Source organism: Contarinia nasturtii, unplaced genomic scaffold, assembly GCF_009176525.2.
Source record: "Contarinia nasturtii isolate CC-2019 unplaced genomic scaffold, AAFC_CNas_1.1 Cnas_scaffold_1182, whole genome shotgun sequence".
In the NCBI taxonomy this organism is placed as follows: Eukaryota; Metazoa; Arthropoda; class Insecta; order Diptera; family Cecidomyiidae; genus Contarinia; species Contarinia nasturtii.
Genome location: NW_022198526.1, coordinates 1,564,999 through 1,591,570, shown reverse-complemented (window position 1 = coordinate 1,591,570; position 26,572 = coordinate 1,564,999). Strand labels below are relative to the sequence as shown.

Sequence of the window (26,572 nt, the reverse complement as noted above, 5' to 3'; positions counted from 1 at the left end):
ACATTTATCAATGTTTCTTTGGTAAGTTCAATGATCAAAAGCGTTTTGTTGCTCGGATTTTATCTGGCCCGGTACTTTCAAAACGAAGCAGTTAAAACACATTACAAAAGAATTTTTACTCATTCATACATATTTAACTGAGGCAACATACACCCTCTGATCAAAATAAATTCAAATCATTATTCCAATGAATGGTGGACTTGGTGGAAAGAAAAAATATGATATCAATTAATTCCGTGTGTGTTTCAAGTCCTTTATTTTATCGTACCCAATTCTAGTTTTGATTATTACTTCATAAACTCAAATAAAACAAAACAAAAAACCAAACATTATTGAGCGTTTTCATCGATTCTATGTTGAATTATTTCATTTGCGTTGACTGCAAAAGTATTGCAGAGTATATTGTCAATCTCGAGAAATGTATAAGCGTCTTTTTTGCGACCCTCTCTTACAGAAGACTTTCAAGCGAATCACTTTCTGCGAGCGCCATCTCTTTCACGCCCTTGAAAACAATGAAGCTTGTAAACTTCGCAAATTTCTCATATATAAATTAAATAAGTTTTGCAATAGTAGCAACGAAAATAATTAATAGAATTTATTATAAATAAAAAAATTGAAGTAACAACACACACATATTTTATGTTATATGATTCTCGTGTTTTGACTTATGAGATAGCCTTACGGTGTAGAGATATGTAGAGATGACAATTGGAGAAAATATTATTTTTGTATATCTGTCAAAATCAGACATTAGGTTTGAGCTATGGATATAGCGGCTGCTATTTCATAGCCGCTATTCATAGGCGCTATTTAATTCGTGTGCTGTTTGTAACACCGAGTAGGAATAGCCTACTATTCATAGCCTACTATTCTTTTGTACATTTGAATGTGAGTAGGAGAGAGATGTAGAAAATAACGCACAATATGCATAAATGCATTAAAACGAGATAAATAGTGCCTATGAACAGCGCCTATGAAATAGCAGCCGCTATATCCATAGCTCAAACCTAATGTCTGGTCAAAATAAACAACGCAAACAACATGAAGAGAATATTTTTCAGATCAATTATCAGTATTATGCAAATAAAAAATTAAAAATGTTGCCAGTTCTTTTTTCTTCAAAAAACCTTAACGCAAATCTGCGATTCCATCCAAGGAAAATATTTGTGTGTTGTTGTTCCAATTATTAACTATTTTCGTTGCTACTGTTGCAAAACTTATTTACACTGTGGGCCCAGTCGGACTAAATTGTATACTTTTAGGATTTTTCTATATAAAAAATCCATATGGATTAAAAAAATCCTGAGGGATTTAAAGTCAAAATATTAAAACAATACTCAAAATTAATAACAAAATAATGAATTCATTTTGTTAGTTGTCATCGATTTTACGGAGCAAAACATATAATGCAAAACGAACTGTAGCAAAACGAACTGTAGGTGTCACAGAAACAATACATGTACACAAGCGACACACGTACAAGCCATAACAACAGAGAAAAATATGCTGAGCGAACATTCTAATACATGCGCTCACTACTTAGCTTTATCGCTGTGATACTTTGAGCATACATGTGATGTTTATGTATTTGTATTTTTTCTGTGACAGCTACAGTTGACAATTTTGTTTTGCTCCGTAAAATCGATGACAATTAACAAAATGAATTCAAAAAAAATAATTTTGAGTATTGTTTTAATATTTTGAATTTCCTTCAGGATTTTTTTTAATCCATATGGATTTTTTATATAGAAAAATCGTAAAAGTATACAATTTAGTCCAACTGGGCCCACAGTGTAATTTATACAATTTTGAAATAAAATTTGAAGAAAAAAATATATGAGAAATTTGCGAAGTTTACAAGCTTCATTGTTTTCAAGGGCGTGAAAGAGATGGCGCTCCTTCAATGGAGTCATCTTCAAATACATTGTCAATATAGGACGCAAGAGAGGGTCGCTTTTTTGTCACAAGCGCAACTTCATGTCGGAACGAAGGAAAAAAACATTTCTTTTGAAATGGATTTCTGAGATAACATTCTGATTAATTATCGTTGGTTGAAGTCACATCATTCAATAAATTCAATTATAAAATGCGTATTCATAGAAAAATAAATGAATTTGAGTTCTTTAAAAAAAATAGAGAGGAGAATCGAATGAGTTGTTTGTTTTTTTTTACTTAACAGAAAAGAATCCGTTTTTTTATATCCATTCCTATCTACTAGTCTGTTGATTCGATTCATTTAAACTTTGATTTGATTGTGTTTTGTGAGGAGAGTGATCTCCTTGTTTTTGTATTTCGTATAAAAATCTACCCTCGATGCCGCATTTGAGTTCAAAATTGGCGATTTTCACTTTTTCTTTGTTATATTCACAGTAATCACTTTTGATAAAAATTTGTTATTTTTTGAATTAGATTTTTCACTCGGGTTTTAATTGATTTATCCAATAGTCGAGAGTGGTGAGCGTGAAATTGATGAAGACGACGGTGTTTTACCGGATGGCATTAAGGTTGCCGACGCAGAATTCTCACCAAAGCACCGTTCTTCGTACACACGATCCTGAAATAAAATCAGTTCAATTGAATTTTGATGCTATTTTAACGATGAACACTTGAAATGGCGCATTTACCTGTGCTTTATCGTATTTTAGTCGTTTCCATATTTTAACTTTTGGTTCAGTCACCGTTCCATCGTCAGGCAAATTGTAATTTGGATTCGAAAAGGTCAACACTGATCCAGTTGAACTGCGAGGCGTATGGTTTTCTTTCTTTTTGCTGTTGTTCAACACCAAATCTATTGACAATACGAATTTTCAAGGAGAAAAAAATATACAGGAGTTTATAAATTGTAATACCTAAATATAAGTAAAGTAAATCAATATTGCCTGCTCTCAAGGTCATTGATCTATGACATTTGAACTTCATGAGATATAGATTTGAAAGCTCTTTCTAAAAAGAGCAGCATTTCATTCGACCTTTGGAATGTATTCATTGAAATAGAAATTAATTCCGGCGATAAAATTAACTTACAGAGTATGGCGCATAATACGATAATGAGAAGTACAATAAACACAGCTGTTAAGATAGCAACAATGCGCGCTAATGAGCTGTTATCCTCTGGAATAGGATTGAGATCGTCCTCATTGGGATAATCGTGGATAAATGATTCCTTTGGACGAGAAGTTACTGGAAATTCGCCTAAAAATGATAAACAATTATACAGATTTGCACCTATTTGCATCGTCTCGTTTCACATTTTGTGCAAGTCTCGACGCGATTAGTTTATTTACCTGTTTGGCATGTTCGAGAATCAGCTTTGTCTGGGCATTCACAAACGTACGATGTATATCTGTACAAGCACAGATGAGTACAGTTTCCATTATGAATCATACATGGAGAATATTGATTCGGTTGTCGCGACTGAGATATAACGCGAATGTCTGAACAAGTAAATTTAAAGAGCATATTCAAGATAATAATTGTTAATTTTGCATATTTGATTTCATTTCGGCTAAGAATTATTCTTCAAATTACCAAGTGCACCGGCTAATAGGCCTCGAATCTCGATGGGTTTATGTTGCCCTCGTTTTGGAACCTTGGATACAGACTTATTGTACCAATTCGACCAGAATACATTTTTTTCATATAATGCAATGCTAAATGGATGCTGTGTATGTTCAACGATGTATTTGCGATTGTGTCCTTCGAAATTCGAAACTTCGATGCGGTCTTCCAGTGCATCCGCCCAATACAATTGGTGAAAGCTACAAGAATAGAATAAGCATCTTCGTTAAAGTATTTGGATCAAATCAAGAATTTGAAAAAGAAATGATTTCATTTAGAAAAGCTGAGCGTGTGAATTTAAATGTAAGAACTCACTTGAAATCAACACACAGGCCAGTTGGAAATCCCAATTTTTCGGAAACAATTATTTTTCGACCAGATCCATCTAAAAAGCATCGTTCAATTCGTTGTGGCTTTCCCCAATCGCTGAAAAACAGATAGCCCTTTTGTGGTGATATGGCCAACGATCGTGGATCGTTTAAATTTTCATTAATAATCGTTTTGCGGCAAGAGCCATCCAGACGCGTCACTTCAATTGTTCGAGTTTCTGTATCCGAAAAATACAAATTGTCTGCGATCCAATCGACAGTCAAACCGTTTGTTGTTTTCAGACCAGACGAGACGATGGTTTTGGTATTTTTGACATTTTTCAAATCAACTTCTTTGATTACATCAACATTCACGTCAGCATAGTACAATTTCGATTTGTTATAATGATAATCGAGCACAATTGCAGCGTGCACATTTTCGATGGGTAGGGCAACGTCAAGCATGTCATCGGTGTCGAAGGAAATCCGTCCAATACCACCGCGCATTGCAATCAAAAGATAGTTCTGAAATTAAAAAAAAGGAGATTAACGACTTCTTATATTCGATATATATTGGCGTGTCAACCTATGTTTCGACAACTTTTTAAGTTTTTTTTTCTTTCGTAATCGAAAATATTTGATTCATGTTTGCAATAAAAAAAAAATATTAAAAATATTACTCACCTCCGGCAGTGCATGGCACTCAGTTTCGGTTTTGAGTTTTATTCCTGTCGGACATCTACACGAGAAACCAGTAGAATTACGCAGACATAAATGTGAACAATTTCCATTATTGTGACCGCAAACATTCTCCATGCGTTTACGTTCGCGTTCGATAAATTTCACATCCATGAGCCCTTCCAAATTATCCCTTACAATTTGTGTGGTGAAATCATGTTTGTCAATTAAATGCAAAGACATTGTTTTCCAATCCGTGTAATAGATGTGATTTGTAGTCACAGCCAAACCGTATGGGTGTTCTAGATTTTGTAAGATAATTTTTCGATGGTTTCCTTCATAGTTGCACGATTCGATTAGTTTTCTCGACGCATCGGTCCAGAAAAGACGTTTTGCATATGTTGAAAGTGCATTCGGCCATCCTAAATCCTTTTCAACAATTCGTATCCGTTGTTCACCATCCATAAACACTCGTTCAATTCGTTGTTTGCCCCAATCGCTGAAGAAGAGCATTCCATCAGCATAATCGATTGCAATTCCGCGCGGAGAGTCCAAATCCGTATAAACCAATGCAGCTCTATTCGAACCATTTAGTTCACATACCTCAATTGAAAGGCGTCCGCTGTCAGTGAAATAGATTTTTCGTCCGATTGAATCGACAATCATTGATTCAACAGTGCCAAGACTATCGCCAATCACTTTGCCATAATAAATGCCATCCGATGTTGATTTCATAATAACATTTGTGTCCGACCAATATATATCACCTGTCACCGAATCAACATCAACCGTCACGGCCGATGACATTGATGGTAATGGCAGTACAACGTCCACTAAATAATCGTGTGAATAATCAAGTGAAATTTGTCGAATGTCAGTGCGTCGTGCAAATATAATAAAATCATTTGGTCCATCGTTGCAGGTACGACCGTTTTTTGAGAGTTTTACTCCGATTGGACATGCACACCGGTATCCATTTGAATTTAACAAACATAAATGTGAACAATCACCGTTTGATACACTGCACAAATTTGAAATCATTTTTCGATTTCGATGAAAAACGCGCACATCCATTAAATCACTTACATTTGCAATTAGTACTTGTCGATCTTTGCCATTATTTTTGTTTGCCGATTCGACGTTAAGCGTTTTCATATCGGTCCAGTACACTTTTTGATCGTAAATTTCAATACCAAATGGGTGTACAAGACCTTCATCGATGATGGTTCGACGAGCCGAACCATCAAATTTCACCGATTCCATCGTTTTAGATCCACTATCAACGAAATACAAACGATCACTGGAATAATCAATTGCCAATCCATTAGGGAATTGAAGATGCGCGGACACCAATACTTTTCGTTCAGATCCATCCATGCACGACCTTTCAATTTGTGGTTTTGAACCCCAATCACACCAAAACATTAAACCTTCGATTGGATTGACGACAATGTCGCGTGGTTTCTCAATTCCTTGCCATATTAACATTGTACGCAATCGACCATCAATTGTGGCCACCTCAATTCGATTGGTGCCCATGTCAGAGTAATAGATTTTATCCGTGATCCAATCGAGCGCTAAGCCGGCTGGCGAAATCAGATTCGATTGTATGATTTGGGTTTGATTATCTCCATTTAATTGAGCTCGGCTTATTGCACTTCTACCAACATCCGTCCAATAGATTGTATCGGTTTTTTGACACCAATCAATTCCAATTGTCGATTTTAGTCCGTCAATTGGAACGACCTGGATTTTTTTAAAGAAATAAAAATAAGTCCTTGTACTAGCATAGACTATCAAACGTTTTGAAAACTCACCATATCATGTTCATTCAACGAATTCTTCGAAAGTAATTGGCGAACACGAATATCTTTCTTGCGTGATATTATGAGCAACTTGTCGGGAATATCGGTGCATGTTTTTCTATTGAACGCATTACGCAAAAAATATAAAATTGATGAAGTTCGTGGATTCAATATAGAACAAATGACAAATACAAGCAATTTTCAGTTAAAAGCACTTACTGGTCGTCTTTGAGAGTTAATCCGATTGGACACCCACAACGTCGGTTACTTTTATTCTGCAAAGTTAATAAATGTCAATGATAATAATTGCTCGCAACAATGAAATAAATTAAAACTTTCAAATAAGTTATTTACCGGTAAACAAAGATGACTGCAACCGCCACGTAAACCCCGGCGATCCACTTGGCATCGATTTAGAAACTCTGGCTGACGAGACGAATGATATGAGTGAATATCCATTGGAAAATGTAGATCAATGTGAATATTCCGAAATCCTTTTCCCGTCACTTTATTCGCCGCCGAAATACTTTTCGTATTCCAATCCGTCCAATACAAATGATCTTCAAACAGAGTCAAAGCGAATGGATGTGGCAAGTGATTGCTTAAAATCTATTCAAAAATAACAAACACAAAAAACATTCAGGTAAAAAGATATATTTCAACTTGAATGAAGGAACAATACCTTCTTCCGATCGGATCCATCGAAATGTGAGCTATAAATAACAAAAAATTCAAATCAATTCGTTCTAGATTGAAAAAATCCATGCGATAAAATACCTTTCAATCACATGATGTTTCGCATCGGCCCAGTAAATGCGGCCACCCGAGTAATCGCTAAAAAAATCAAAAAAAAAAAATATTTATAATATTGGATGAATCATTTTTAGTATAAAAAATGGAAAATCTTTTAATGTACAGTGTCAATCCGTTGGGCCAGAAAATTCCATCCGAGATGATTGTTCTTCGATCCGTACCGTCCATATATGCTCGGTCAATTCTGGGTTTTGTTCCTGAAATTCCAGAGCCTGATTATAAAAATGTAAGTGATATCAAAACGTTACATGAAACAAGGCATAAAACTTACCCCAATCAGTAAAAAAGATTAACGCTTCACCAGGGTGTACAACAATAGCACGTGGTTTATTTAAATCGTTGGCAATAATAACGGCTCTCAATGAACCGTCGAATGTTGAAACTTCAATCCTCTTTGTACCCGAATCGGTGAAGAATAATAAGTCATGTGTCCAATCAACAGCAATACCACCTGGTGACTCTAGACCCCATTTTATTACGTTTTTTATGGAAGTTCCATTCATGTATGACATTTTAATCACCTAAATCGAAACATTTTATTCATCGCTTGAAATAAAAATGAAAATCACATGGAAATGACTTACATCGGTTGAGACGTCCGACCAGAATAAAAGACTTCGTTTATAGTGAAAATCGATAGCAATGGCATTGTGAAGTCCTTTCACAATGGATGTATAGCGATTGTTGCTAAGCGAAACTTGACGTATATCGACACGATTTGCCAATATTAATTTGACAGCACCTCCCAGAGCCTTACACGTTCGCAGATCTGGACGTAATATGTAACCGTTTGTACAACTGCATTGAAAGGAACCAACCGTATTGATACACTTTTGGGAACAAACCGGATCGACGGTAAACTGGCATTCGTCAATATCGGTGCAACTGGGATTGTTTGAAAAAAATATTGTTTTTTACAATTAGAAATAATTTTTTTAAAATTTTTTTTTTTAATCATGTGAAAACGGGTTGAAAATGAAAATTCTTACTTGTGTTTATTTTCATGCAATACAAATCCAGTTCGGCACGCACATCCTGATGAAAGTGGTCATTAAAAAAATAAAAATGAATGTCATTACATTGTTCGTTATATTCCGTACCGAAAGCTCAGCGCCGAAATCATTTGAAAAGAAAGAAAATGAAATACTTACCATCCTTGCTATCATGTGTCGTCACACACAGTTGTTCACATTTAGAATTTCTATCGCATTTTTTCGCCTACACAAAGAAAAAAAATATATAAATTTTGGCATTAAAGGCGAACGTCAAAAAAGATGTTCTATTTTTACCTTTGGGCAATTTTCTTCGGCTTCATCTTCGCAACGTACACAGTCACACTGTCCATCTTGATAGAAAATGAATGCGAACGATTAGGTAATGAATCATTTTAAATTTACAAAAAAATGCAAATAAAACTAACCACAACGATGTTTTTGATTAACACAAATGCGAGCATTTGTTATATTTTTATACATTGGACATAAAAATTGGCCCGGATCGCATGTAACCTGAAAAGAACATTTTTAATTTTCACTTAAAACAACCACCATGAGTCCCTGTATATTAATATAGGCGAGTAAAAAGTCGCACAATATATTGCAGTATACTGCGCCATCTGTTGACGCGGTTATTAATGTATGTAATTACAAAGACGGAATTGTTGGATGGTGTCTTAACTAAATTTTCATATCGCTTGTTTTCAACCACAATTCGCACACGTCACCAGATGGCGTTTTTACAATATGACATCTCTCAGTCATGATGGTTGACTTAAAATGAGACCACGATTAAAGTCATATAAAAATAGCTTACCTGACAATTTGTCTCATCTTCGGCTCTTTTGCAGTCCGCAATTGAATCACACAACCATGTTTTCTATCGAAGAGGTAATTTTACAAATGAAGATGTAAGTGTCCTTTTCGATTGGGTGTAAAAGTTCATTTAACTTACCAAAATGCATCGACCATCTTTGCATTGATATTCATCATCAGCACATGCTCGTTTAATAGGTTTTTCGTCAAGTTTACAACTCTTTTCGTCATCACCACTGTCACAGTCTTCAACAAATCACAACCATTACATTTTTAATTAAGCACGTAAAAGCAATATTTAAGCTCTCTTTCTCTCTCTCTCACTCACTCACCTTGTTCCATGTCGCATTTCCATTGAATTGGAATGCAGGTACCATCACCGCACTTAAATTCGTTGCTAGAGCAACTAGCTGCTTTAATCCCTAGGCAACCCACTTCGTCTGATCCATCTATTAATTAAAAATATATTTAGGAAATATCACTCAATGCTATGGAAAAAGTGATAAAAGTTGAAGAAAAATCCAAAAGCATTCATTTACGCACCCGCACAATCATTTTCACCATCGCACCGAAAACGATTCAAAATACATCGGGTTCCTGGTGCTGCTGCATAGTTAATCGAGCTACCACCACACCTAAATTCGCCCTCGGGACATTGTGAAATGCTATCAGTGATGCAATTCTGTTCATCGCTTGCATCCACACCTATTCGATAAAATATTCAAAATAATTAGAAAATTTTCAATTTGATCCAAAGTTCAGTTCAATTGAATTTTTAACAGGAACAATAATCGGGCTTACAATCTGGCTCCCCATCTTGAAAAGAAAATGAATTCAACGGTTTAGTTTACGAACTGATTTTAATTACAAATAATTGAAAATAAAACTAACCACAACGAAACGATGCCGATATACAATTTGTGTCCGTACACATCCATTCGTCATTGGTGCAGCTGAATTGAATTGGGGAATTTAGTAAATAGCAAATATTGTAATTGAAAACAAACAATTAAAAATTGAGTGTTCGTTTACATGGACATGCATGAGAACGAATCTGTGGCAACCGTTGATTTGTATTTGCTTTGCATTATGCATTTTTGGCCAATTTCATATTCGAATAAATTACGATCCGATAGAAAAGTCAATAGACGTTGGAAATTCAAAATCAGGCTCTTTCACCGATTTATAGATTTCGAATCAAATGAATTTCATTATTCAAAATATTGCCGTCAATGAGATAAATATGTAAATCAGACTATCTAAATCGAATTAAACCAAACAATCGGCAAAAATCAATTAAAATCAACCATGCCCCCTCACCATATCCCTCACATTTCAAATGCGGCGCATCAGTTAATTGGATGGGTGTTTATCCAGTTGAGATAGATATATGTATACGGAGTGTGTGCATTTGTATCAATGCGCCTACGCGCTACTGTTTGTTTTTTTTGCTCACAATGAATTTCACTTTTCACCTGTCGACAAGTAAACAGTCGGAAAAATGCCGTTCGGTTTTTTTTCTCATCTTTTCTATTTTATTCACCTCCTACACCATTTGTACGTGCTAATATTACGCCATCAAGTTTCTTTTCATTTGCTTTTTGGCTCTTTTTTTCTCCCTCCCGATTTCAATTGTTTGCTTGATTGTATCATTTGAGTGCAATAACACGTTCATTTGATTCAATGTGTATGGCCTCTCTTTCTCTCTCTCTCTCTCGCACCAACCAACACAATCTAGATGTTTCATTCATCGAAAGTGTGTTCGTTCTTCTTTTCAATGCAAATCCGAATTGACATTGAAAAGTTTATTCATTTTTAATATTTCAAAATATTCTGCAATGGATACTTGGTAGAGTGGAGGTGGACATTTTTTCATATGATGCACAAACGTCATTCCATCATATATTTTTTTAAGCAGAAAAAATGGATTCATTTTGATTGAAACTGTTTCTTTCCAAAGAAAAAAAATGACGAAGAAGGAGCGAGGGAACGTAAAAGAAATCAAAGACATTCAACTTCAATAGATCTAATAATATAATTAAATCTGTCGCATTATCCACCATTGAATGTCATTCATGGGCATCGCTGGATACTTTTACATTCATATAGTTGCCCATATCCCATGAGAAAAACACCGTAATGAATACGATCTCGTTTGAAAGTGATACTGTTTCATTGATGCCATTAAATTGCTATTGACCGCAGCGTCAAGACAAATTGAGTAAATTACGAAGAGAAAATGAAATACTTACGATAGCTTTGCTGTGCAGTTAACCTCATCGGAATAGTCTTGACAATCATTATCGCCTGTGGTGATGACGTTATAGAAATAAAGAAACAAAATAATAAGAAGAAAAATGTTTGAAATATTCCAAGAACATAAACAAATTCGTATATTAGAATCGTACCATCGCAAACCCATTGATGTTGTATACAAAGTCCGTTGTCGCATTCAAATTGATCTTCTTCGCATTTGACCTTAGCCCCACAATGCGTTTCGTCGCTAAAGTCACCACAATCTACCGAAAATCAAATAAACCGTACATTAAAAGGGTAGAACTATATGAATGCTTTTCAATAAATATGTTTACCATTGTCACCGTCGCATAAAAAGTCTTTGGCTATGCAGGCAAATGTCTTTGGACACAAAACATGATGGTCGCTTGATTCACAGTCTTTTTTAATGTTTTGAATAATTTCTACATTGGATGTGCCTAAATTGAAACGATAAAAATCATTGAATGAAATGTTTTGAAAACGAATCCAATCGACCACACATGCACATTGCACAATTGCACATACCACCGCAATTTTCTTCGTCCTCTTGAAAATCACATTCGATCACACCATTACATCGAGTGTATTTTGGAACGCATTGACAACTGTGTGGACAGAGAAATTCTGAATTCAGACAGCCCAGTGTGCAGAGTTGTTCGTCAAGACGATCATCGCTATCGGTTTCGTCATTGTTTGCCATATGCATGAAATCATCATCCGGATGCATGACCGTATTCTGGTTATCATCATGATCAGATTTGGTACCGAAACGATCCCACGTTTTCCAATCAACATCTGTATCGCCTTGTCGTTCACCGCCATGTCGGGTTCCAAAAACGGTGTCATCATTGCCCGAAGGCACCCGAACACCAGGACCCAAATGGCGAAACCGGGCATCGTTCAGATTTGGATCCACCACCGGTGGTGGAAAGTGTGACCGTGAGAAAGGTGGCTGTTCATGTATTACCATAGTACCATGTGGATACCGGCTATCGTAGTCATCATAGTCTTCTTCAAATCTTGGTTGATGTGTTGTAGTTGTTGTTATGCCATGATTATTTTTTCGACGTTTATTTGTTTGCCTTTTGTTTCCACTTGTTCGTAATGAACTTGAACCATAAATTTGCCGTGCGGCACCAGCAATTACAGGATTTATGTCTGATTCACTGCTCGAATCGCTTGTTTCACCATTCAAAGGGGCTGCGTGGGTGGAAATTCCAACAGCAGACATGAATTAAAAATGGAATAAATTTGCAAGGTAATGTTTAGTTACATTTATTTTAAGAATTGACACCTAATGAAAACTATATGAAACACCGACGCATTATTCTAATTATGATTTTCCTCAAAATTTGCCTCGTGCGAAAATGGAAATATAAAAAAGAGAAAGAAAATTCTCATTTCAAAACTTTGTCTGCCTAACAATTCATTGAGTACCACGCATTTTCCATGGTAAACCATTCAGCGAATAACAGAGAAAACAAGAAGAAGAAGAAGACGAAAAAAGCACCCGTGTGGGATGCTGTATTATTGATTTTCAAGTATTATTCTTTACACAACCAAACACAACCGCACAAGCGTTGAGTTGCCGAGTAAAGATGTGAACACGAGCACACACACATACAGACAGCATCGAATGCCGTCGTTTACACACGCAGACTTACATACACCGAGACGGATTCACGTTCATTCGGATTTGTGGAGAGACAGAGTGCGGCGAAAACGATATTGCTTGGCTCAAATTAAACCAGTCGTATGTCTCAATATGTATATTATCGTCACAAACAAAATCCACAACAATCTAAGCGTACAGCTTCCGCGTGCTCACCAAAAATTATTATTCATTCAACAAAAGACACATGATTGACGACAAAAAGAACAAAACTTTCCTTTTCACTCTCTTCATCCTTTACGTGACAACAATAAACACTCAGTTTTTCGTATCAAATTGTCGCACATACACACATACGTCATTGATATTATAGACATACACTCTCAAACGCTGTACTCATTCACATTCAATAAAACGAACATTTATGATTTGAACAAAAAAGAACGCAATATATTTGATTTAACTTACCAAAAAATACACAGAAAAATAGCGTCAGGATGACGAATACAAAATTATTCATGGTCTTTTCTCGCTTTTAATTGAATATATATAATATATCAACGCTTATAACAATCACTTGTTTTATTCGGATGTTTCAGTATCAATTTGAAAAATGTTGTGATTTTACTCCATTTTCTTGTGAAATTTCTTAAAATAAAAAAAGCAGAAAAAACTGTTCAAACAAATTATTTCAATTTCAATTTAAATAATGTTTCATAATTAATGACCTCGATCATATCGATATGAATGAAAAGCTCTTGATTCAATACATTCCACGCATTAATGCTACGCACGTGAACTCTTGAATATAAAACTTTTTTCGTATCATTTGAACTCTTCGAGAAATATAATCTCTCTTTAATATGAGTTTAATGTGTTTGAAGATATGGGTCGATTAAATTTTTTTTCTGCACAATTTTGGGGTTATCATTTGTGACGTTGCAGGGTTTAAGATGCATGGATTTTTTTTTTCTTCGATGATTCATTCGCAGCCATATTGTTAATCGTCTATGAAGTGATACTGTAGCTTCATTTTCCAGAAAATAATTCATTCGTGATATTATTATCGCAGATAATACAAATATGATATCCAATTAAATAGAAATGAATGAAAGTGCGGCCCTTGGTAAGAAAATAGGTGAATAAAATATTTCGGATTTGCATTTAAATCAAGAGCCTTTCCATTTATTTTCATATAATCTACTTTAATTACCTGTAAGCTTTTTCATAGGTTAAATTCCTGATACAATTTAATAAATTCTACCCTCTTCTACGTATATATTTTAGTATGCTTACGTTTTGGGAATCATTAAACGAATTTCCTGGAAATTTCCGGAAAATTCACTATCATTCACTCACTCATACTCCATTTTAAATGTTTCGTTTTGAATTGTACTGTTTTTTTCTTTTGTTGTTTGTTTTAGCCGATTTTTTTGATCGGCAATAGCCATATAAGTTTTCTCTTATAGCCACGTTTCATGTTAAATACGTGTTAGTCATTTTGTCTGCGACATTTGTTCTCTCTTTATTTAACTTGATCAAATAAATGCGACAAATATTGTTCAATGAATTTTTGCACGATAATTTCCACAAAACAAAACGATTTGATTGAATTTTATTGGGATAGATTGACGGTGTGTGATTCTGTGACGGGAACGAAACGCATACAATCCACCTGAATCATTGCACGAATTGAACACAGACGAGAGAGAAAAAAACAAGCTCGTTTGTACAGCAGCGCTCCGCAGATCAAATTGGTCGTTTGTTCTTGTAACGCGTTTTGGGTGTGTTTTCACTGTCGATGTGGCGTCGACTTTTTCACTTACATCACACCATTTAAATCACAATGTTCATTGATAATTTGGCAATTTTTTCGATTTTTTTCACTTTTCTAACGGTTAATAACTCACACAAAATGTATGAAAATGATTTTTTTTTCCACTTAAGAAATGATGCAGCACAGCCCAGACAAAAGTCGTAGTATGTCTTGTATTTAAGTAACCTCAATTTTTATCTGCTCACAAATCACATTTGATTAGTTAAAATAACAGTTTTATTAATTCACAAATGGTCTCTCGAAATCAATCAATAATTTACGAGCAAACAAGAGTTGGAAATAAAAAGATGGATTTTCACAGAATTTTTTTTTCAAAATTTATTTAGTTGATTGAACGAACCATATCGGTTGCGTTATTTTCAAGATACGTTGCTCATAAGACTGAAAGTTATTCCGATTCGTATGAGATGTTAAGATGGAGATGGACCGAAATTGCTTTCGACTCGCACACACAGACACACGTCTACCGAAAGCTATTTGAATATGAAAAAAAAGTGACACCGATTTTCCATGACCGTACGCAAAATTGATTGCGATGTAATGGTGTGACGGACGCAATGGTAACGCATGCGTCTGATTTTCATCCAAATCAAGGAAAAATTCATTCAATTCTCGGTACCACCGACGACTTTTTTTCTTCTTCTGCTTCTTCTATCTGTCGATGTGTTTTTGTGAATGTATGCAACATACAACAGCAGCATCAGTAGTAGCAGTAAACAGTAGCATCGAATGAATTGAATAGTTTCGTGATTTTATGAATCAATGAATTTGCTTGGTGGCGGATACACAAATGCAATTGGAAACCTCGCTTTCATTAATAACATACAACTTTCATTCTCTGTATGTGATGATCCAAATTCGCTCACTCACTTGCCTATTCCGATTTATGTGGAATGGGAACAACCATTCAAAGAATTTTTTTACGCAATTTATATTTTTAGCATTGAAACTGTTCCGTACAATGAAGCGCAACGCATAATGATTTTTCTATTTTGCAAACGAACATTTATTGAATTACTATGAAAAATATAAATTCAGAATGGAAAATAAAATATCAATTATTAAAAAAAAAAATGAAATATTTTTCGGAAGTTTGGAACTTGACGTCAAACCTTTTTGACGAAGAAAAAAAATTGCGTGCCAGTACGCTTGGTTGACAACAGCTTTCATTCATCACAGATTGATCCATTCCATGTGTGTCATGTATATACCATTTGCTATTATATACCAATTGATTCACAATGCGAATGTGATGCTCGTTTCTCCAATTATTCGGAGGGGTAATTCAAATGTCACACGTCAAAAGCATAACTCACTCACACACACGCACAACATTTACACAGCATCATCAAATCACCCTCTCCTCTCATATGATATGTTTGTCTTTTTCTAGTTTCATATTCGAAATTCTTTTCGTTCGAAAAAGCTCAGAAAACAAACATTCAAACCATTTCGAATACGGTCGTTGCATACTCGACCAACTCTAAAGAAAAAAACACCGAACTCGAGAAAAATCAAGAAAGAGCTTGAGAAAATAATAATTAAGAAAAAGAAGCATCGAAACAATCATTTTTCATCAGTTTTTATTCATTTCTTATACATAATTTTAGTTATTCGTCTTCCATAGAATCGAACTTTCATGTAATTTAACTAGTCAGATGCTGATTTTTAAATTAGATTTTCTTCATTTTCTTTGATTATTTAGTGACTCATCTATAATAATATTATTATTTTCAGCGCTAAAATTTGTCATCAATTGTCTACTTTGAAATATTCTCATTTTTTGTAAATTTGTTTTTGGTTGTTGTTGGTTTTTTATTAATTGATTTGAAATTTAATTTATAATTTGTATAGTTTCATTCTCTCTTAATATATTCAAAAATTGTTGGTTTCTATTGTGTTGATAGTTGTTTTTTTTTTTTGGTTGATTAACTCGTTGTTTTGTTTTTATATAGAAAAAGAAGTGTTTTTGTATTGAAATCCATTTCATAATCGATCAATCGATTGAATAAAACTGAGGAAAAGTTTGGATGGTTTGATTATTCTAATGAGTAGAATATCCAATAGCCTGCATTAAATGCAAGAAAACTAATTGGAAATATGCAACGAGAATATTTATCAATAATATTGACATCTTCAATGGTTGGCAATGATTTTCGGAGTATGCGTGCACCGCGTCGAATTGCATGGAACATCTTTGGTCGGACTTTATGTGGATTCTTTGAACAAGATGCATTCGCACTATTGGGATGCCGATAACGAACACCATAGTGTGGATTACTTCGACTCAAGCTAGACACTCCACCATAGTTTCGAACCATTCGAAAGCTTGGCGGAAATTGTGAAAAATCCGCTTGTTCTGAATTATTGGCGATGGTGCCACATGTCGCGCTTACGGCACATGTATATTGGCGATGACGCAACGATGCTATCGGACTCATTCGAACGTCTTGCAATTCAATTATATCCTCGGATGATGAACAACAGCCCTCATTTTTGTTTGTTGCTATTTTTCCTGCGAACGAAATAGAATTGAAATTCAAAGTGGAGAGAGAAAAATGTGGCCGTAATCTTATCTTGCCTGTAACTTTATATTCTGTTTTATTCTTTTTTGGTTTTTTCTTCGCACGAGCACCCCAATATGTGTAATTAACGGCAGCATATTCAAGCAATGCCGCAAATACAAACACAAAACTCATCACCAAATAAATATCAATTGCTTTCACATACGATATTCGTGGCAACGAACTACGAACGCCTGTGCTTATCGTGGTCATCGTCAACACAGTAGTGATGCCTGCAAAACGGGGACATTCAAATAAAAAAAGTTCAGTTAAAAAAAGTATTGATTGGTCTATCAAAATCGAATTGAACTTGGAATTTACCCAATGCTACTCTGGCGCTAGTCGCCTCGTGATTAATCCAGAACGACACCCAAGACAACATAACTATGAGTATACTGGGTAAATATGTTTGAAAAATGAAATATCCAATATTTCGTCGAAGTTTAAATGACAGTGACAAGCGTTGATAGGTTCCCGTTGCCAATTCCTCCTAAATACAGAGATAACACCAACATTGATGGTGAAAAAGCATCTGAAGACACAAAGAAATTGAAAATAAATCGGATTATTTGCATACCTGTCTGTCATTCGTTTCGAATCCTAATATGGTGAATTGTGGAAGTTCAGTATCGAAGACACCCAGCACGGGAGTTGGCTGCCAGTACATGAGAACATCGGACATTGTATAACCATCTGTAAACCACAAAACAGAACGAAAAAACGAGTAGTAGAAGTCAATGTATGTGCAATTGTGCACAAAGACTAAAACGAAGATTATACAGTGTTATTAATTACTTACAGCTCTCGATTTCCACGCTACAGTTCTGTGAGTCTAAAGGGTAAAAATGCAGGTCCATTTGCTAGAGACGTTTAATGCACGAAAAATGCAAGAAAAATGTGATTATTTAATTACGATGATTATATTCATGACAGTTGTAAATAAAAAATAAAATTGAAATTTTTAATTTTATTAACGCATTTGTAGATTTGGATAGATATGAAACTTTGTCAAAAGACTTACGCATGCAAGTGTTGTTGTGAACCGCATGCCGTACGTTAAAGTGCCATCACCATTCAAACGCACCAATTTATTGCGTTCGGTGACATCGTGTAAAAAACTAACAAAGACAAAGAAACGCTATCAATTCAGACACTCTCTGAACGCCGTTAAAAGGGAAATGGAGTCTTTTTTACCTATTCTTATCGTTAGCAAAGAATGTATCTGGAACCCAAATCCTCTCGGAAAAATCTCCAGACAATGTGAGCATATCGTTACTACGAGAATTATCACCAAATGTTGTGAACGTATTGAATGCTAAGCGCTCGTCTCGCCAATACTGATTCAGATAAATCGTTATCGTGTAATCCTATCGGTGTGCAGAATAGTTGTTACTGTCGAGCGAAATTAAAAATTCATTTTATTTTGACTTTTATTCTTACCATATTCACTTCGGATATGGCATCAAAACTGGCTATCGTCAAATCCATACCAACACGTAGGGGGTCGCCTAATTAAAATATGCAAATGAAATTAAATTTTATCTTGGACACTCGAATAACAGATTTTCATGGGCTTTATTTGCACAGTTTTTGTTTTTGGTATTTTTGTTGGCGAAAGTTTCAGCAGCATTCTACAACAAGTGTTTGTTTAATATGTTATTGTATAGAGAAAGTGATAGTAGACATTTTTTCCATGAACTTGTTTAATATGTAACACATACTTTTGGCAATCGGCTTATAGTTTTGCGAGCTTTAGAATGTGTTGGCAATTCGATAAAAGTTCACATTCAAGTCACTTTTTCGTTGTTTTTTTGCTACATTTTCAAATTGCTTTTAAATTGGAACTGATAGTTTTTATGAAAGGAAAATTCTCGTAATTAAAATAAAATAGATTATTAATTCATAATTCATGAAGAATTTTGAGATAATGTTTTAATAAAAATCGTCAAGGGTAACACTACTTTAATTTCAACATCTACTTGTCGAAATTTCATATTATAACGTTTTTTAAGGTGAAGAAAAAGAAAAAGTCGAATCAAGCTTTAAATTTCGATCATTTTCGATAGTAGTTATAATTTCAGTTTTTGTTTGGCGTAGATCATTTCATGAAGTGAAATTGTGAAATTTACCTCCAAAATTGGGTCTCAATCGAATATCGTATCCTTCAAGCATTTGTGTTAATGTTCTTGTAATATTTTCCAGTTGTGCTGCAGTGAAAGCTTTGTGATCGCATCTAACAAACAAAAGAGTGTGAAAAATATGTGTTGACGTATATCATTCGGTGTAAAGAATACCTGGCAATGTTGTACATGTGAAAGAATAAAAACATATAAAATACGATGCAAAAGTCCATTTTCCAAGGGAACATTGTGCGTTTGGTTACGTCATTAAGAGTCTTTTATTGAAATTTATTGGCTGAATTTTGACGCTATGATGTTGCTCTGCAGATGCGAAATCCTTGGACACATTTTTAACTTTGTCATCAATATATGAACACATTAGATGGTTTTGTGGGTGCGCTCTTTATTGAGACGACAAATTGACATTCACAACGTTTCACTATTTTTACATTGACACAACAACGCCGTCGCTGCCGATGTTGCTCTAAGAGGTTTGTCCTTGTCAATTTTCTCCCCATTTCTCATAATTTTAGAGTTAAACCACTTGCTATTGACTTCATTCTCGTCATACTATTTTACGGATTATCCTTCGATTTTTTTTCAATTTTGTAAATATACTAATTTTGCTCATGTGGTCAAGTGTTTATCTTTTTTTATTCACATCGAAGTGGAAATAGCTTTACAATTTTTGGGTTCTCATGCTCAAGTCTTTCGATTAATGTTGAGTTTTTTCTTTAATTTTTCACGTTTCACATAATTTTTTTTATTGTTCACAATGTTTTCACTACTTTTTCAAAGATGAATGATGATAAAATGTTTTGTTTTTGTTATTTCATACCATTCAAATAACTCGCAAATACCTGGAAGAATAGAAAATTTTATGATTCCAAGATTGAAGATTTGAATATAAAAATGTTTATTCGATAGGAGAAAAAAGTGTGCTTTTATTCGTGAAACCTTTTAATTCAATCAATAAAATCGTTTATGATTTGTTCCATTTTGATTTCCATGAACCCAGTGTTCAATATCAGCGCGACTGACACAGAATAAAAAAATAAAAACGCCAGTATGTTTGACACACAAAGAACCGTTTCAAGCATTTAAGTACTCTTCTAATCCGCATATTAGATTCCGTTTATGTTCTATTGTTGAGCATACTCCGTTCTCAAGATGATTCCGTGCGGCACGCCCGCGCATAGGCTTATTTCAAGTTTTGATCCCTTTTTTTGAAACAGCGTTGTGACACATGCGAAAAAAAAAACACAATATTTTTTATTATTATTTTCCTTGGCTAGTATTTATTTTAATGTGTTTATATGAATTCAATTTGAATTTTATTACATTTTGATCACGTTATCATCGGAGTTCTTCACCCAAAAATTGGGTACTGTTTACTCGCAATAAACATATTGATGAAATGGCATCACGTAATTCACGATCCCAATCTGTTGGGTTGTTATGAAGAGAAGATAAAAGCGATATAGAGAAAAACAGAGAGGCTCCCTCGCACAAAACGTATGGCATTTGGTTAATGGGTTCTCGAAAATGATGATGCAGAATGTGTTAATGTGACTGTCATTAGCGCATAGTACACGAGACACACACAAATCATTATCATGTGAATATATTAAATTTGCAATATTTTCTGGCGAAAAAAAAATCGTGCACCGAACAATGAAGGTTGAGGGTTCACTCTCGCTCACTGTAAAATGAATAATTTTTCGAGTTTCAATGTCGCTTTGCACTAAAGTATTCTCGAAATGGAACACGCATTACATCAGACCAGCAAATGTGTTGTTCCAATTTGAATATTCATTGAGGACTTAGTCGTACAAGTGTTACACATAAATACCAAATGTGAAAGATAACAACGCGCAATATTGTAAATTCTTTTTCAAGAGATTGTTTCGAACGAAAATTCCGTTAGTCGCAAAACAAATGCAAAATATTGACGAAAAAGCCTCCACTTTTAAGAGTTTTACCTCAAAACTTGTACAAAGTGCTTGTTGTTCATCATAAATTATAACATCTTACATTCTGTTTCTATCACATTTATTTTTCGTTTTCAGAATTAATTATCGTCGTAAATTGAACATCACTTTTGGCACGAAAATCACGTCGCTTCGCTCTTATTCTTTTTTCAACTACAATTCAAATTCGAAATTAAAGTACGACCAAGAATCGACAGTTATTCACAATAATTTCAATTCGAAATTTAATGAGAAATGACAATTTCCCAAGTGGCTCAAAATAGATCAAACAATCATGTGAATATATGGAGTGTTTTCTGTTGAGGCGGAAATAAGTTTTCCTACCAGTTTAACGAAATACTCGAAGCAAATTCATTGCTTTTTTCGGAAATGCCCCAGAAAAATGTTGTAAGTAAAAAAAGATACTTTTCAACGCATGGAATAACTTGTAATGTCGCAGTGCTTCACAACAAAACAAAGAATGACCACTCGAAATCGGAAATAAAAAAACCACTTGAACTGTTTTTTTTCTTCTTTCAAATAGTAACGTCTCGGATAAATGAGGGAAAAAATCACTTTTTGTTTACCGCACGTTTTCGTTTCTTTTTTTCGTCAGTTATTTTTCGGTAACTAGAGTCATCACAATTTCCAACACCACAAAATGAATTTGTACATGCACTTTGTTTGATATAAATGACGGAGTTACTCGTAACCATTTTTTAAATCTACTGTTTGGTAAAAGATTTTGCTGGCCATTTGTAGCGAACACAGTTCCATTGAAATGAAAAGTGAACGTTTCACCGCATTCGCCATACTCAACACAATATTGTCTCTAGTTGACGACAAAATAGCAACTAACTAGCATCACCAATGTGTTTTTTCCACTTCTCGACGACTGAACGCGTTTTCATCGTTGCTGTCGCCGTCGTCGTTGGCGTTGTTGTATTTGTTGGTGTTGTTCTCGTCTTCATCAAATATGGACACACAAGAGTATTCACAACTTTATCCATTTGATCAGTAGCGCTAACAGCCAAATAATTCCAGTAATCATAATAAGACATACAAGGACTGCTGCTGCTGCTGTTGCTGCTGCTGCTCCTTTGCCACAAAGATTTCGCTTACTCTATGTGTGATTCGTTCCCGTTTGAGTGTGTTTCTCCAACAGAACAACAGGAAAATTGAGATAGAAAAAGAGACGAGAGACGAGATCCGAGATGATAGCAAAACAGAACAATCACATTTGCTTGGTTACTCTGGCTTATATGCATATGATGGTGTGTGCTTTGATGGCATGCGCGCATTCAAACATTAACAAAATATAACGATACGATGCCATCTTTTCATATTATAGCACGATTGATGATTTTTGATGGGGAAAATCACGCTCTTTCCACTCTCTCTCTCTCCATATCTCTCTCTCTCTCTCTCTCTCTCTTCTCAGTCATTTAAAAAAATAAATCCATTTCGATCCTTCATTTAACGAATTTTCTTTCTTTCTTTCGCACAAGTCTAAAGATCAAAAACAAGATTGTTTGTGCGCATTTTTTGTGGTTTGTTGCTTGATGTTCGATTAAACATCTTAAATTATTCATCAAAAGCAATCGGCCGGTCTACGACGATGGTTTGTGTCCCTTAATTAGACGTAATTTAAAACTTGATTAATCTGTTTTTTTCTCCTCTCAGCGACACAAAAAAAGTCGCGTCTCATACAATATTAATACCGAGACTTGAAGCAAAGCGAAAGAAACTATAAATTGGCCCGATGACTTTGCAAAACCGCTTTTCGAAAGTGATTCATTCCAAGAAGTAAGTCTATTTTGCATGGCTCATTCGCATCACAAGAGAATCATTCGCAATCAAAATTATATTTCGGTTGAATTGATCAACCACGTCGTCTACTCACTTTCAATATAAAGAAAATTAAAGCGTTTATTTGCATCAAACATTCACAAAAAGTCAGAATTGTCTGAAACGATCGAAAAATTACGTGATGGAAAAAGTTTGGAAATCATTTGATGCAAAAGTTCAAAATGATTTCAGTACATTTTTTTTTCATACTTTTCATCATATGTATTGGCTTAAATAAATCCGATCCTTTCAAATAAAAAGAATCGACCTTTGCATTATCATCACTTTCATTTTCGACTTTTACATTTATTCAAACGACGCGAATCCATTTTTCGCTTTGATCCACATTCACATTTTGCATCACAGAAAGAAACAACAACATCTGATTTAAGGGTAAACACAGATTCGGCAGTGAGCACGTTAGCGAAACGTGACGAAAGCATAAATTGATGAAAGTCAGCAACATGCTGCGAATTGATCTATTCGAGTTTGTTTGTTGAACGTAAGTATCTAAATGTTGAATTTAAAAAAAGAGATAGCTATATGAATGTTGGTTCGTCCCAAAACAAAAAGTGGTTCGTTTCCGATAAAATTGGAATTTCGAGTGTTTGCTGTATGAAAATGTATTTGGATCGAGATTGAAAATGAAAAGTTTTCTTAGTTAATCCCAGATTTTTATCTCGTTCATCGTCAATACTTTATGGAATATCATCATTTTGCTGTTGTCAAAAGCATATTGGCTCATCTTTAAATCAATCTCAAAACGATGAACACAAGATTGTATGTTTATGTTGCGAAATTATGTGACGCCGAACATTGTTGTTTATTTGGTACGCAAAATAAAAACAAATGATTCAAGCGCAAATCACAGGGCAAATATTTTTTGCGTAGCTATTTACCTACCTTCAAGTGTCAACAATCGATACACGACAGCCGTTAGCAATGAAACCGATTTGTCGCACATTTGTTTATTTGTTTGCCGAAAATTAAGGCAATTTGGTTCGCTTGAATAAATAGAGATACAATTTTTTTGTTTTCGTTTCGACAAATGCAACCTAATGAATGAAGGGCGACGGTGACGAAGACAACGATGGCGGCAACGACGGCAACAAACATAAAAACTAAGTTGGTGAAAGAATGACCTCTTTTCTCTTTCCCACCCTCTGTGTCTCTTTTTATTTTGCGCCATCAACCCAAGAAGCGGCACTGGCATACATATGGCTGGAATTATTTCCCCCATTAGCCAGCTGATTGAAACATTGTTTAATGTGAATTAAATAGACAAACGAACCGTGCTCTTAATCAAATTGTGCTGTTTATGAAATGAATGGATTTAATTTTGATATTTACTGAACTTTTATGTCTTTCTAAGCTCATTCGTTTGCATGCATACTTGCATACACACTATGTGTAGGTACAGCGTGACCTCTTCCCACTTTAAATTCTATGTTGCTGGTAATTATGTTGGGTTTTTAAGAGTGCTATGAGAGGAAGTGGACAAACCAGCACGGATGTTGTTTTTTCACCATTTTTTTTTGTTTGTTGATTTTTCGTTCTGAATGAAGTGAAAAATTAGCAGCGAAACGCGTTACGCATCTAGATGATAAGTGTGTGTATGTCTTTTTTCTTCTATCCTTCACTATGGCTATGGTTAGATGCATCATTCGTACGCGTTTAGTTTTCAAATGAAAAACTATACAATAAATAAAATGCTGTTCCTGTTTGCAGCGGCTGAAACAAAAACAACGACGACAACGCACGAAGAAGAAAAAAATCGAAAAACAACAATATGGTCAACGTTTGGTATACAAAGTATGCGAGACGATGCAGCAAAAGACAAAAAAGATTGAATTCCCTCTTTCATTTTGAGATCGGCCACAAAACCGTTGAAGTTATCGCTCTCAATTTTTATCATCTCGCTGTAGATGATAATAGCGACCAAACAAAGAGCTTTTGTGAATAAAACACCGGGATAATTGTCTTTTATTTTCTCATCTTTTGCCTTCATCAACATCTCTCTCTCTCTCTCGCTCATCGTTGCTCGTTTTTCCCATCTTGTTTTCTCCTATTTTTTGTCATCTTTGTGGAGACCTATTTTTTATAACATATCGAGAGCAAACTTCACTAGATATTAACCATGATTCTTAAAAAATGGAGCCATTTTTCTCTCTATCTACTTTTCTCTGAGTGTTTTTCGCTATCTCCCTAACACACAAACGGTTCTTATCATTGCGTGCAATATTTTGTTGCTTGGTGGCGATGTCGAATACAGGGACAAGCAAACAATAGCATCACATTGCAATTTAATTTTCCTCTTTTGCACCGGACACAATTAAAAAATCGTAGCCAGCGACAAAAATATGTATGCATAAACTAGTTTTTCCCCATTGTTATTGTTTGCCAACGATTCTGACCTCAAAAAAAAAGTAGGAACATTTAATCAAATTGCATGCATTTCCAAGACAATTGAATTAATAAATCCATCGAATAAAAGAGAAACAGCAAATTATCCAGCGAATTTATTTGATTCGTCAATAATCCGCAATAATCTATATAAAAAAATCTTAACGAATGAAAGAGATCGACGCAATACTATAACACTGACGAACATGAAAAATTTGGGTGAGAGCAAATGTTAAATTTATATGGTGACTTGATGCATTATGTAAAGTAAAACAATTCGAAAAATGAATACAAATGAGAGGTAGAAATTTGAAGTGAAATTATTTCACAAGACATTCATTTGCATCGCAACTGGCATGCAGACGCTGGTCATTCGATTTTTTTTGAATTCGGTTGTAACCATCCAAGAATGCACTATTTCATCTTTAAATTCATCTTCATCATTCATCTTTATCATCGTCACTGTCATCAACTCAACATTGTATGCACGCTCTTGAAATCCATCTTTGTTTGTCTCTTCGATTCGCCATTCGTTCTTGGCTGGTCTGGAATTTTGGCTTGCTGCCGCACTTTGGAATTTAAAAGACATTTTGCATCTTCGAATTTCGTTTTCGATTTAAATTGAGTTTCCATTTGCTGAAAGAATTATCAAACTACATGAATGTCGTTGTCGTGCTCCTATTGTGCCAATCCCCGACAACGCGATATGACCATAAAAAAGAACGCTCGTGCAGACAAATTCATTGAAATTGAAATCTGACGGTGTAAAAAGTTTGACGCATATCAAATGTTCTCGCAGCTTTCTTGTGGCACGCTTTTTTTCGGTTTCGTTCGTTCGGTATTACGATTGGCAGTGTGCACAAACAAGTTTTTTTTTCTAAATTGGATTTTCATAACTTCGGAAGAATCAAGTGTCGAAGAATGCATTTCTATTTGCATAACGTCAACCGCTACGTTCACCCATTAAA

The 26,572-nt window shown here is 34.8% G+C and overlaps 2 protein-coding genes across 5 annotated transcripts; both read right to left on the bottom strand.

Annotated features, from left to right (window-relative positions):
- Positions 1-1,840: 1,840 nt before the first annotated feature.
- LOC116344743 (low-density lipoprotein receptor-related protein 4) lies at positions 1,841-15,062 on the bottom strand. 3 transcript variants are annotated; one of them, XM_031773464.1, is made up of 31 exons: positions 14,076-15,062; positions 13,331-13,510; positions 11,776-12,450; positions 11,565-11,687; positions 11,382-11,492; positions 11,226-11,280; positions 9,865-9,926; positions 9,775-9,789; positions 9,517-9,678; positions 9,306-9,422; positions 9,113-9,219; positions 8,975-9,037; positions 8,583-8,670; positions 8,452-8,507; positions 8,314-8,380; positions 8,152-8,197; positions 7,747-8,047; positions 7,434-7,683; positions 7,266-7,374; positions 7,127-7,183; positions 7,032-7,062; positions 6,704-6,958; positions 6,569-6,624; positions 6,362-6,467; positions 4,551-6,290; positions 3,874-4,391; positions 3,529-3,758; positions 3,285-3,434; positions 3,025-3,192; positions 2,625-2,788; positions 1,841-2,554 (listed from the first exon to the last, which is right to left on the bottom strand). In XM_031773464.1, exons 2-31 carry the CDS (start codon positions 13,380-13,382, stop codon positions 2,435-2,437), a joined length of 6,054 nt encoding a protein of 2,017 aa, XP_031629324.1. In that variant the 5' UTR covers positions 13,383-13,510; positions 14,076-15,062; the 3' UTR covers positions 1,841-2,434. The 3 variants fall into 3 exon arrangements, with proteins under 3 accessions (XP_031629324.1, XP_031629327.1, XP_031629325.1); XM_031773467.1 differs by having other exon boundaries at positions 7,266-7,359; XM_031773465.1 differs by having other exon boundaries at positions 14,159-15,062.
- A 1,540-nt stretch (positions 15,063-16,602) lies between these two features.
- LOC116344744 (gamma-aminobutyric acid receptor subunit beta-like) lies at positions 16,603-22,188 on the bottom strand. 2 transcript variants are annotated; one of them, XM_031773468.1, is made up of 13 exons: positions 21,941-22,188; positions 20,725-20,828; positions 20,341-20,603; positions 19,558-20,243; positions 19,393-19,496; positions 18,704-18,771; positions 18,458-18,630; positions 18,285-18,381; positions 18,063-18,123; positions 17,841-17,956; positions 17,585-17,753; positions 17,281-17,496; positions 16,603-17,214 (listed from the first exon to the last, which is right to left on the bottom strand). In XM_031773468.1, exons 4-13 carry the CDS (start codon positions 19,629-19,631, stop codon positions 16,739-16,741), a joined length of 1,554 nt encoding a protein of 517 aa, XP_031629328.1. In that variant the 5' UTR covers positions 19,632-20,243; positions 20,341-20,603; positions 20,725-20,828; positions 21,941-22,188; the 3' UTR covers positions 16,603-16,738. The 2 variants fall into 2 exon arrangements, with proteins under 2 accessions (XP_031629328.1, XP_031629329.1); XM_031773469.1 differs by lacking the exon at positions 20,725-20,828.
- Positions 22,189-26,572: the final 4,384 nt, after the last annotated feature.

What these genes read in the sequence shown, in the direction of transcription:
- LOC116344743 (XM_031773464.1), bottom strand. Translation starts at nt 13,382, where the DNA reads ATGAATAATTTTGTATTCGTCATCCTGACGCTATTTTTCTGTGTATTT. An exon ending in ACATCAATGGGTTTGCGATG is followed by an intron (nt 11,281 to 11,381) that starts GTACGATTCTAA and finishes TCATCACCACAG; the next exon opens with GCGATAATGATTGTCAAGAC. An exon ending in TTCTCGAACATGCCAAACAG is followed by an intron (nt 3,193 to 3,284) that starts GTAAATAAACTA and finishes TATCATTTTTAG; the next exon opens with GCGAATTTCCAGTAACTTCT.
- LOC116344744 (XM_031773468.1), bottom strand. Translation starts at nt 19,631, where the DNA reads ATGTTCCCTTGGAAAATGGACTTTTGCATCGTATTTTATATGTTTTTA. An exon ending in ATTGAGACCCAATTTTGGAG is followed by an intron (nt 18,772 to 19,392) that starts GTAAATTTCACA and finishes TATTTTAATTAG; the next exon opens with GCGACCCCCTACGTGTTGGT. An exon ending in CCATATCCGAAGTGAATATG is followed by an intron (nt 18,631 to 18,703) that starts GTAAGAATAAAA and finishes GCACACCGATAG; the next exon opens with GATTACACGATAACGATTTA.